The sequence below is a fragment of the Amblyomma mixtum genome, chromosome 1 (genome assembly GCF_055824585.1).
Source record: "Amblyomma mixtum isolate Tamu chromosome 1, ASM5582458v1, whole genome shotgun sequence".
Taxonomy (NCBI): Eukaryota; Metazoa; Arthropoda; class Arachnida; order Ixodida; family Ixodidae; genus Amblyomma; species Amblyomma mixtum.
This window is the reverse complement of record NC_143012.1, coordinates 14,861,047-14,873,704: the sequence shown is the minus strand read 5'-3', so window position 1 is coordinate 14,873,704 and position 12,658 is coordinate 14,861,047. Positions and strand designations below refer to the sequence as shown.

The 12,658-nt window shown below is 52.7% G+C and overlaps 1 protein-coding gene across 7 annotated transcripts in view; it reads right to left on the bottom strand.

Annotated features, from left to right (window-relative positions):
* LOC149365533 (uncharacterized) overlaps nt 1–12,658 on the bottom strand; it is a 71,998-nt gene that overhangs the window by 14,823 nt on the left and 44,517 nt on the right. For all 7 annotated transcript variants that reach the window (XM_089543662.1, XM_089543657.1, XM_089543671.1 and 4 more), the window contains one exon: nt 11,440–11,716. In XM_089543662.1, the coding sequence (XP_089399788.1) occupies nt 11,440–11,716 (277 nt within the window). The remainder of the gene's footprint in view (nt 1–11,439; nt 11,717–12,658) is intronic.

Sequence of the window (12,658 nt, the reverse complement as noted above, 5' to 3'; positions counted from 1 at the left end):
GGAAGAAAAGAGCGAAATGTGGCAAGTATTCCGGCACTTTTGCAGAGTTGTGTTTCGACATACTCAAAGTGTGCACCCCATGACATGTTTACGTTAAACAGAACACCTAGAGTAGTTGTATCAACAAGTTCTATTCCGCAGTCACAAACATATAGCTCATAATCTGCTGACGCTACATGCTGTCGTAGATGAAAAAAGGCGGCTTTAGTTTTCAGGCGAAAGCCTTTAATGGCTCATACTGTCGTCCGTTAGGAGAGGGTGTCACACATTGTTAGCTTGTTAACTCGGGAACTAAAAAAGGTAGGAGAAAACGAATGGTTGCTTCAAATAGAGGAAAAAATGAACCTAGAAGCCACGTTTGATGACTGTAGAGTAATTAATTAATTATAGTCAAAAATGTCTAAATTGCGTCAAAATAACGCAGACGTCGATATAGCCACGAGAACGGTGTGACGTCACATCCGCCGGAAGTCGTCACAGCATAGTGAAAATTGTCAGAGTGGTCGGCAAAACGCCGGATTTGTGCCAAATTAGATGGGAAAATGTGTAATTAAGCGTAATTAACACATAAGATCCCCGAAAGATGCATGATTTTGGTATCGGTGTAGCCACAGGAACGGTGTGGCGTTACATCCACCGGAAGTCGTCAACGCGTAGTGTCTTCGGCTTTCGCCTCTCAACACTTTAGTTGCCAAAGTGTCCTCGCAATTTTTTTTCAGTAATAATGAGTAGCGAGTTCGATTCACTCCATTTATTTAATACTACCAGGGTGCCATTAACAGTGTGCACCAGTGATTGCATGTCACTGCCTAGAAAGAGCACAGTAGTATCATCGGCGGAGATAACGTACTCAGAGTTATTACTAATAGAAGTGATGTCATTAATAAACAAAATGAAATGCGGCGGCCACAGAATGCTTCCCTGGGGAACACACCGCTATAGATCTCTTCAAAGGAGGGTGCAACGTTTCCAATGACACTAACAGACCACTTGAACCAACTATGGCTACTTTAGCAGAACGGCAGATTGGGCGAGTTGGTGTTCCATGGTGACAAGTACATATAAACAGCGCTAAACAACAGGACCAGAAAGAGGAGTAGACAAACACGGCGCTGAACTTACAACTGAGTTTATTAGGAGGAAAAATTTGCAATATTGTCACGTTGGTAATCAGCGGCTGAGGGTCAACAGCGGGTCAACAGACGTGCGCTTCCAGATGACTTTCACTTTCAGAGGCGCTTCCGTCTGCACGAGCACTGGCGTCATTAGCCCCCCTCCTCCGAAGGCATCGACCCGATGCCGCCACGAACGCAGGAGTGGTCTCGAGAAGAGTTAGTGCGTCCTTTCATAGTAGGGCTTCAGGCGAACGACGTGGACCCCCTCGGGGCGGGGGTGGCGGCGAGATTGTTGAGGCTCGTGAGGGACGACTTCATAATTCAGGGCTCCAAGGCGTCGCACAATTCGGTAAGGACGGAAATAGCGGCGCAAGAGCTTTTAATTTAGGCCGCGTCGTCGGATTGGGGACCGAACCCAGACAAGATCACCCGGGAGGTATTCACCAAGCCGCCTCCGTAGGTTGTAGCGTTGCGCGTCCTGGCCCTGTTGGTCTTGAATGCGAAGCCATGCGAGTTGGCGGGCAGCTTCGGCGCGTTGTAAGAAGGATGCAACGCCGTCATTTGGGTGGTTGTCGTCATGGGGCAGCATGGCATCGAGTGTTGTCGTCACTTGACGGCCATAAACGAGGCTAAAGGGCGTCATGTTGGTGGTTTCTTGTAGGGCTGTATTATACGCGAACGTGACATAGGGCAGGACGTCGTCCCAGGTTTTATGTTCCACGTCCACGTACATGGAAAGCATGTCTGTAAGCGTCTTATTTAGACGTTCCGTCAGTCCGTTAGTTTGAGGATGATAGGAAGTCGTCCTACGGTGACTGGTGTGACTAAAAACTAGAATATGGTGCAAGAGCTCAGAGGAGAAGGCAGCCCCTCTGTCCGTAATCAAAACTTGTGGAGCTCCATGAGGTAAGACGATTTGATGCACAAAGAACTGGGCTACTTCGAGGGCGGTGCTACTCGGAAGGGATGCTGTCTCTGCATAACGCGTGAGATCCGCTTGCGAGATGTAGTCCGCGATCTTCTGCGGTCGTTCTCCATACATCGGACGATGACAACCGACGGGGAATCCTCGAAGACCCATCTCCTTGTATGGGCAGCGACGATAAACACGTCCAGCCTCACCGCAATGGTAGCACAGCGGCTGATTGTCTGGCGCTCTCCAGACATCCGTTCTGCGGCGTCCTAGCCGCTATGGAGAATTCGGCTGGGGAGGTGGAGTTCGTGTAGCGGCGGAAGCAGGTGTGTCGTAACGTCGGTTCGGCTGCGATGGAATAAAACGGCGTGTGACGGCGGCGTAGCTGAGATTCGGGGGCTGAGGCTGCACAGGGCCGGGAACAGGTAGTGCTGTACAAGTACCTAGCGCTTGCTGCACCTCCTCACGGACAACGTCAGCAAGTGTGCTAGGCTGAGGTTTTTCCTTGTCCAGAAAGAGCTTCGCCACTTCCTCCCTCACGATACATCGAATCATCTCACGTAAGGAGTCCGGCGAATTCACCGTGGAGCCCTCCACAGTGGCCGTGAACATCGACCCTGTTGTACGGTCGTACTGCCGGGCCCTCATGTCCAAAGACTTTTCGATGGTGCTCGCCTCCTTGACGAAGTCAGCTGCAGTGACTGGAGGACTTCGAACCAGGCCGGCGAACAGCTGCTCCTTGACACCTTTCATAAGGAAGCTTACCTTCCTCTCCTCCGACATGTTTGGGTCAGCACGCCGGAACAGCCTCTTCATTTCCTCAACATACACCGTCACACTTTAAAAGCAGGTCGGCCTTCTCCCTGCGCAACGTGCTGTCCTTGAAGGTTTGGAGGAACTCTGTTTTGAAAGTATCCCACGTTTCCAGGCCAGATTCATTGTTCAGAAACCAGGTCCTCGCGTAGTCTTCAAGGGCGAAATAAACATGCCGCATCTTGCAGTCAGCGCCCCAACCATTGTAGATGGCCACCCGGTCATACTGGTCCAGCCAGTCTTCGGCGTCCTCGTGTGGTTGACCGTGGAAATGGGGTGGCTCTCGCTGGTGGTGGGGCAGGACTGGCGACACTGTAGCTGGAGTATTCATCGTTGTAGCACCTGCCCTTGGTGAACAATGGGAAACAGGGAGCAGTCCAAATTCGGGAGGTAAGCCCTGTAATCGGCGACTGCCCTGGTGGACTGGCGTGTCGACCTTCGGTATTTGTATGGGGCTTGAACTGCGGCTTGAAGGGGGCGTACGGTGCATTAAAGACGTACCTAGCGCCTCCACCAGATGCCACGTTGGTAATCAGCGGCTCAGGGTCAACAGCGGATCAACAGACGTGCGCTTCCAGATCCCTTCCACTTTCACACACACACTTCCTCTTCTTCTTGAGAGGCGCTTCCGTCTGCACGAGCGCTGGCGTCAATATATACATACAAACATGGGCACACGTGCGCACAGTCATACAGAAAGGAAGAGATAAAATCAACAAGCCACGTTGATCGCACGTGCTGACTGTGCACGTGTGCCCATTTTTGTATGCATATATTGAAAATTTTTCCTTCTAATAAACTCAGTTGTAAGTTCAGCGCCGTGTTTGTCTACTCCTCTTTCTGGTCCTGTTGTTTAGCGCTGTTTATATGTACTTGTCACTATGGCAACTTCTCCGCGCTGCTTTGCGAGCAGTTTGAACTGCTTGTGCCATTGCGTCATCCCCTAGAAGTATTGTCCCACTTTTAATTTCCCCACATTTTAATGTTTAATGTTACATACTACTGTTTTGTTTGTATATATTTTTGTACTATTTGTATTACCTGATGTTAATTTCACATCAAACTGGTTATTCTTGTTATTTTTGTTGTGCTTTTTTATGTTGACATGCTTTTGTATGACCGCTTCACACCACTGTAACCCCCCCCCCCCTTCCCCCCCCAGGTAATGTCCCAAACGGGATCTTTACGGGTACAATAAATGATGACGATGATGATGATGAATTGAACGCTGTGCTGCACAGAAAACTAAAGGAGATGCAGGGCTGTCCCGCGAATTCCATATAGTTCCAACTTTTTAAAGAGAGTTCGGTGACTGAGGCGGTCAAACGCCTCTGAAAAGTCAATGTAAATTCCGATACACAACTGTCTACGTTGAAATGCTTTCAGGACATCCTTTTCCGGGTCAGCACTGCTGTTCCGTCGATTTGCCACAAAAAAAGCCATGCTGCGACGGGCTTATTGATAATCTCTTACGATTAATTTTTTCCAAACCTTTGGAAAATATATACCAAATAGCAATTGGCCTGTAGTTGCGTAAATAATTTCTACCTCTACTTCTAAATAAAACTATAACCATGGAAACTTGCACCAGCTTAGGGAAGCAACCCGTCGAAAACATGAGATTGTAGATGTCAGCAAGCAGCGGAGCGATAGCATCAAACGCATATTTTACCGGTTCAGTTTGAATGTCGAGAGTGTCCCGTGTCTTGCTTTTCTTTAAAGATGTATATATATTGTCACCGACAAACGATTGAAGAACACAGCCCAGGTTTAATTAGGCGAGATGAGCGTCCCAGACAGCAGGAAGCTCGAGAGAGGAAGAAGGCAATCTTCGAGCACCTCGAATGCCCAAGGCATGGCAAGTTCCAGCTAAAACAGTTCGGCCGTGGCACGGCGCCACTGATTGGTTCGTACGGTGGCGTTGCTCCCCCTCTCTGAAGGGCACCGACTCGGTGCCGCAGCAGTGAGAAGCACGAAGAGAAGGGACGCCGCATGTGTCCGGCGGCAGGTGTATACACGCCTGAAGCGCTAGCGGGAATGGTACGGCTTCATCCGTGCGACATGGACGACTTCGGAGGTGGGCCGTCTAGAGGAGCGGACTGTTAATTGAGGGAGCACTTCATAGTTCAAATCGCTGACTTGGCGGAGCACCTCGTAGGGGCAGAAATATTGGCACATAAGCTTTTCGAACCGCCCACGCATGCGGACTGGGCTACAAACCTAGACTTGTTCGCCGGGGTGGTAAATAACAGCTCTGTGGCGGAGGTTATAGCGGCGAGCGTTGTGGGTTTGCTGGTGCCGGATGCGCTGTTGAATGAGTTGGCAGGCAGCCTCGGCGTGACGAACGAAGTGAGCCGCACCCATAACAGATGAGGGAGTACTAGTCGGAAGCAACATTGTGTCCAGCATGGTTGTGGCTTCGCGGCCATGCACTAAACGAAATAGAGTGAAGTCGTCGTTTCTTGTAGAGCAGTGTTATAGGCGAATGTGACGTAAGGGAGTATGGCGTCCCAGTTCCAGTGGTCTGCGTCAACATGGAAATCATGTCGGCAATCGTCTTGTTGAGCCGTTCGGTAAGCCCGTTCGTTTCAGGGTGGTAAGCGGTTGTTTTGAGGTGACTTTTGCCGCTAAGGTGCATAGCCTCCTGCGTAAGGGCCGAAGTGAACGCCGTTCCTCTGTCATTTACACCGATGATCGGTGCACCGTGACGAAGCACAATGTTTTGAACGAAAAAATTCGCAATTTTGTCAGCGGTACCACGAGGGAGAGCTTTAGTTTCACACTACCGCCTGAGGTAGTCGGTGGCGACCACAATGTAGCGGTTACCCAGTGAGTACTCTGGAAATGGGCCGAGTAAGTCCATGCCGACTTGGTGGAAGGGGACTTGTGGCGGATCAATAGGCTGTAGTAGTCCGGCTGGCTTAGTCCGGGGCGTCTTGCGACGTTGGCACTCGCGGCAAGTTCTAACGTAACGCTGGACAACTGCAGCAACCCTGGGCCAGTACTACTTTTGGCGTATCCAAGGCAAAGTGCGGGAAAAACCCAGGTGACGAGAAGATGGGTCATCATGGCACGCCTGCAGGACTTCGTCGCGCAAGGCCGCAGGTACGACGAGCAGATAGACAGCTTCCGTCGGGTGGTAGTTTTTCTTATACAAAACGCCATCGCGCAAAGAGAATGACGACAGTCCACGTGAGAAGATTCGCGGGGTGACTAAGCGCTTCCTTCAAGATACTCAATGAGAGGCCGTAGTTCACTGTCGTCTGTTTGGTGCTGAGTGAGGACGGATGTCGAGGTGGCGCCGAGAAAACCTGAATTGGCGTCGGGATCAGCTCGGTTTTCCTCAACAGGAGCACGAGACGGACAGTCGGCATCACTCTGCTTCCTACCGAACTTAAAAACGATGGTGACAACGAACTCTTGAAGGCGAAGGCTCCAGCGTGCAAGCCGCCCCGATGGATCTTTGAGGTTCGCCAGCCAGCGCAGCGAATGGTGATCACTGACGACTCTAAAAGGACGTCCGTATAAGTACGGGCGAAATTCGATCCCTGCCCGCACAATTGCCAGGCATTCTTTTTCAATGGTGGAATAGTTCGCCTCTGAACGTGACAAGGTGAGGCTTGCGTATGCGATTACACGTTCGAGACCACCCTGCCACTGCACAAGGACCGCAGCGAGGCCGATGTTGCTGGCGTCTGTGTGCAGTTCAGTGTCGGTTGAGTCGTCGAAGTGGCCAAGGATGGGCGTACTTTGGAGACGAGTGCGGAGGTCTTCGAAGGCCTGTTGTTGCTCCTGGCCCCAGGAGAGCGGTTCGGCATCTTTCGTGAGGCGGATGAGGGGCTCAGCGATCTGGGAGAAGTTCTGCACAAAACGACGATAATAGGCGCAGAGACCCAGAAAGTGGCGCACACTTCGCTTATCGGTTGGCATGGGAAAAGCAGCGACGGTGGCTGTCTTATAGGGGTCAGGGCTAACTCCCTTAGCGCTTACAATGTGGCCCAGGAACTTCAACTCCTGGAAAGCGAAGTGACACTTTTCGGGCTTGAGGGAAAGATTGGCCGAACGAATTGCGGCGAACACAGCGCGCAGGCGCCTCAGGTGCTCTTCGAACGTGGTGGAGAAAATGACAACGTCATCAGGGTACACGAGGCAGGACTGCCATTTTAGGTCGGCAAGCACGGTGTCCATCATCCGCTGGAAGGTGGCAGGAGCCGAGCATAGGCCGAAAGGGAGCACCCGGAATTCGTAAAGACCATCCGGTGTAATAAAGGCGGTCTTTTCCCGGTCGCGTTCGCCCACCTCGATTTGTCAATAGCCACTGCGTAAATTTAGCGACGAGAATTACGTGGCGTGGCGTATGCGGTCCAGGGAGTCATCAATGCGTGGCAGAGGATAAAAGACCTTTTTTGGTGACATTGTTTAGACACCTGTAGTCAAGACAGAACCGTAGGGTTCCATCCTTCTTCGTCACAAGAACAACAGGCGATGCCCACGGGCTCGTCGACGGCTGTACCACGTCGTCCTGTAGCATTTCCTGAACTTGTCGGAGAATGGCATCACGTTCCGTCGAAGAGACCCGATAAGGCGGCTGGCATAATGGTCGCTGGTGTGCGTCAAATATAATGCGGTGCTTTGTGAGCGTAGTCTGCCTAACCTTGGAGGTCGAGGTAAAACAGTCGCGGTAAGATTCCAAAATGCTGTCCAGGCAGCGTTTCTGATTACACGGGAGGTTCGGGTTCACGTCGGTCTTTATGGGAGTGGTCGGTGCCTCCACTAAAGCCGTGATTTCTGACAACGCGTGCTGTCCCGCGAATTCACTAAGTTCTTCGAAATACGCAACAACTGTTTTGCCAGGCAAAAACTGATGTTCAGAACCAAAATTGGTCACCAGAAGTTCGGTTCGCCCATGTTCAATTCAATAATTCCGCTAGCTACATAGACTTGCTGACCAAGGAGCAGCCAGATGTTGGTTTCGGCGATGCCATGAGTGCTGGGGCTGTTATCGCACTCTACAGTAACAAACATGCTGACTCGACGGGATCACTACCTGGTCGTCAAAGACGCGTGACTCGGTATCGTCGTCGACAGGGCCTTGGGCAGAAAACGACAGGATTAGCTCCTGAAGGTTGATGACGGCACCGTACTCTGAAGGAAATCCAAACCGAGTATGAGGTCCTTGGTGCACTCGGGTAACACAGCAAAGAAACCAGGGTAAGTAACACCACGGATCTGGATTCCCTAAGTGCAGACACCAATCGGAGTTACGACATGGCCATCAGCTGTCCGGATCTGCGGCCCAGACCAAGGGGTCAGAACCTTCCTCAGGGCCGTGACTAACCGACTGCTCATTACAGAAAAATCGGCGCCGGTATCCACCAGTGCAGTAACGTCGTGGTTGTCAGCGGATACCGGAATTTCGGCGGAAACCAGTCGGTCGCGGCGCGTCGTTGAGGTCGTCGGCTCAGGTCGTCGTCGGTTGGAGCGTGGCGGTGAATCTTCGGGTGGAGGCTCTTGACACGGTCCAGTAGCGGCGGCCCTACCACCAGAGGACTCCGTCTTCAGTTTTACAGATGTGGGGACGCACCTCTGAACTGGCCAGAGGATGACGGGCGGCCGGGCGAAGAGAAACGCCTTAGGGATGGCGATCGGGACTGGCGTCGCTGCGAGGTCGAGGACTGCACATTATCAGCCAGGTACAGCTCGATATTTCGTGGTCTTTCACCGTAGCGCGATCGAGGTGCGTCAGGTGAAAACCCCTTTAAGCCCATTCTGTGGTAGGGGCAGTGACGGAGGATATGGCCGGGCTCCCCGCAGTGGTAACAGAGCGGCCCATTGTTTGGCCTACGCCACACGTGCGCTTTGCTCATTGGTGGCTTGGACTCCTGCGGCACGGAGGGTACTGCTGCGGTTGGATACTGCAGAGATGGCACTGGCTCAGGAGTGACGGGGTAAAAGGCTTGCGTCGCTGACCCAGGACTTCGTAGTGCGTCGCTGTACGTTATAACGGAGGGCGCCGGGTGTGGAGCTGGGGGCGGCTGCACAGCTCGTCGGATTTCGTCACGGACCGACAGTGGCCTGTGGAGCTTGAAAGCGAAGTTTCGCCAGTTCCTCGCGCACAAGGCTTCTTACAAGCTCCCGAAGCTCCTCGGCGGGCAGCGACGTATGCGTGTACTGAAAAGCGGTCAGTAGCCTGACGCCCCGTTCCTCCGTAGAGCGCTCGATACCCGTTGCCTCCCTTGTAAAGTCGGCCACTGTTCTTGGCGGGTCACGGACCAGTCCGGCAAACAGCTGCTCTTTTACGCCGCGCATTAAATGGCGCACTTTCTTGGCTTCGGGCATAGTAGCGTCGGCCCTTTTGAGCAGTCGCGTCATGTCCTCGATTAACATCGCGACGTTCTCGTTCGACTGCTGTGATCTCGAGAGCAGGGTGATTTCAGCCTTCTCTTTTCTTTCGCTGGTGTTAAATGTCGCTAGCAGCTCTCGACGAAAAACCTCCCAGGCGGTAAAGGAAGCTTCGTGGTTCTCGAACCACGTTTTGGCTGAGTCCTGCAGCACAAAGTAGACGCTGCGCAATTTGCGCTCGCTGTCCCACTCATTGAAACCCGCCACTCGGTCAAAGCTGGCCAACCAGTCTTCGACGTCTTCGAACCTGTCCCCGGAGAATAGTACCGGTGACGAAGTCCTGCAGGCATGCCATGATGACCCATCTCCTGGTCACCTGGGTTTTTCCAACACTTTGCCTTGGATACGCCGGATAGGCCCAGGGTTGCTGCAGTTGTCCATCGTTACGTTAGAACTTGCCGCGAGTGCCGACGTCGCAAGACGCCACCCACTAAGCCAGCCGGACTACTACAGCCTATTGATCCGCCACAAACCCCTTCCACCAAGCCGGCATGGACTTACTCGGCCCATTTCAAGATTCCTCGCTGGGTAACCGCTACATTCTGGTCGCAACCGACTACCTCAGCCGGTAGTGTAAAACTAAAGCTCTCCCTCGTGGTACCGCTGACGAAATTGCGAACTTTTTTGTTCAAAACATTGTGCTTCGTCAAGTGCACCTATCATCGTTGTAACTGACAGGGGAACAGCGTTCACCTCGGCCCTTACGCAGGAGGTTACGCGCCTTAGCGGCACAAGTCACCTCAAAACAACCGCTTACCACCCTCAAACTAACGGACGCACCGAACGGCTCAACAAGTCGATCGCCGACATGATTTACATGTATGTTCACGCAGACCACCGGTACTGGGACGCCATACTCCCTTATGTAACATTCGCCTATAATACTGCTCTACAAGAAACGACGCGCTTCACTCCATTTCGTTTAGTGCATGGCCGCGAAGCCACAACCTTGCTGGACGCAATGTTGCTTCTTACTAGTACTCCCTCATCTGTTATGGGTGCGGCTCACTTCGTTCGTCACGCCGAGGCTACCCGCCATTTCATTCGACAGTGCATCCGGCACCAGCAAACCCACTACGCTCGCCGCTATAACCTCCGCCACAGAGCTGTTAGTTACCAGCCCGGCGACCCAGTCTGGGTTTGGAGCCCAGCTTATGTGCCGATATTTCTGCCCCTACGAGCTACTCCGCCAAGTAAGTGAGGTGAACTTTGAAGTTCTCCCCCAAAGAACAGTTCGCTCCTCCAGACGGCCTACCTCCGAAGTCGTCCATGTCGCACGGATGAAGCCGTACCACTCCCGCTGGCACTTCAGGCGTGTCTACACCTGCCGCCGGACACATGCGGCGCCCCTTCTCTTTTTGCGTCTCAATGCTGCGGCACCGAGTCGGTGCCCGTCAGAGAGGGGGAGCAATGCCTCCGTACGAACCAATCAGTGGCGCCGTACCGCGGCCGAACTGTTTTAGCTGGATCTTGCCAAGCCTTGGGCATTCGAGGTGCTCGAAGATTGTCTTCTTCCTCGCTCGAGCTCCCTGCTGTCTGGCACGCCCATCTCGTCTAATTAAATCTGGGCTGTGTTCTTCAACCGTTTGTCAGTTACATACCTTGGCTCTCACCGGCGCTGTCAGTTGACCGAACTCCGGTTGTAGGCCTCGCAGGCGGCGGCTCGCTTTGTGGACGGGGTTTGAGTCTAAGCGTGGAGAACAGGCGTCAAAAGTGTCCTCGCAATCTGAATACATGGGATGCTACCCAGCTGCTTCACCAAATATGCGATCGACAAACGGTATAAGAACACAGCCCAGGTTTAATTAGACGAGATGGACGTGCCGGACAACTCAGCATTCCGGGAACACCCAGCACCTCCACCAAATATGTCATCGACAAACTGTTGAAGAAGACAGCCCAGGTTTAATTAGACGAGATGGGCGTGCCAGACAGCAGAGAGCTCGAGCGAGGAAGAAGACAACTTTTGAGTACCTAGAATGTCCAAGGCATGGCAAGTTCCAGCTAAAACAGTTGGGCAACGGTACGGCGCCACTGATTGGTTCGTATGGTGGCAATATATCTCGAAATTCAAATTTATCCGTAGGCACTCTATATATGGCTCTAAATATCTGTAGGCTGTAAATACTAACATCTGAACGGCAAAATTTTACCAGAGATACGTCCACACGGAAAGCGGGTAATACGGTTACTTACATCGACACCCGTGCGATGGCTGCCACTCTTGCGCAAGGTATCCTTGTACCGATGGCACTCGCAGCGCGTAGAAATGTTCCGTGTTCCCAAGCGCCCGTTGAACAAACTGTTGCTGCAGCTGCGGCTGTAGCTGTAACTGCGGCTGCGACTGGGTCTCTGGCTTTGCCTGCGGCTGGTGCTGTTTTCCTGAGTGGCCGACCACCGACGGAAGCGCCGTCTGCTGGAACGTGGCCGTGCCAAGCGACGTTGGGGCACTGCGGGGCCTTGCCGCTGGTTCCTGCACGCAGTGTACGGACGACGGCACTCAGTGGGGAAGTTACAAAAGGTGGCCGACATGGATGTATGGATGCAAGATAGGAGCGCCCCCTTTAAAACGGGGTGGCAGCCAAGTATGGCGGCAGTTGCCACCATGATCGGCTTTTGAAGCTAAAGCTTCATTACGCTAGGTAAAGGCAGTTTCGCCGTGGCCGCAAGTTTGAACTTCAAATGACCTTCATAACGAAAGCTAATGCCACGTTGCCAACAGATAACGCAAAGATAACGCCAACAGATAACGCAAAAGAAAGGGAAGGTGCATAACGGGCCCCCTGGAACAAAGGACAATTGTCGCGCTTGAAGCTACGACGAAGAGCTGGAGCTTCGAAAGCAAAGGAGATGGTAGGCGTATAACTGGCCCCCTGGGGCAGTGGTCACCTCAGTCGTGTTTTAAGCTATGTGGTGGTAGTGACAGATGTGCGCTGCATGCGTTGGCATTGACAACTTTGTGGCAAAAACGCGGCCTTGGGCGTTCATTGTGTTATCGGCGTTGGCGCTGACAACGTTTTAGACTGCGATGGATTTAAGGAAAGGAAGTGCGCATAACTGACTCCCTGGTGCAGTGGACGCCTTAATCGCGCTTTGAGGTACGTGGGCTGGTGAGAGAGAGAGAGAGAGAGAGAGAGAGAGAGAGAGAGAGAGAGAGAGAGAGAGAGAGAGAGAGAGAGAGAGAGAGAGAGAGAGAGAGAGAGATGTGGACTGCATGCGTAAGCGCTGACAACGTCGTGACAGACACGCGGTACAGCAGCAGTACACCGCAGCGTTCATTGGGTGGGATGGTGGTGGAAACTTTTATTGCCAATGACGTAAATCGTGGGGGCGAAGCCCCCTACATGGCACTTGGATGCCTCCTCAACGTGAGGAGGAGGCGCCCTTACAACGCGAAGGATAGCCCCTGAATCGC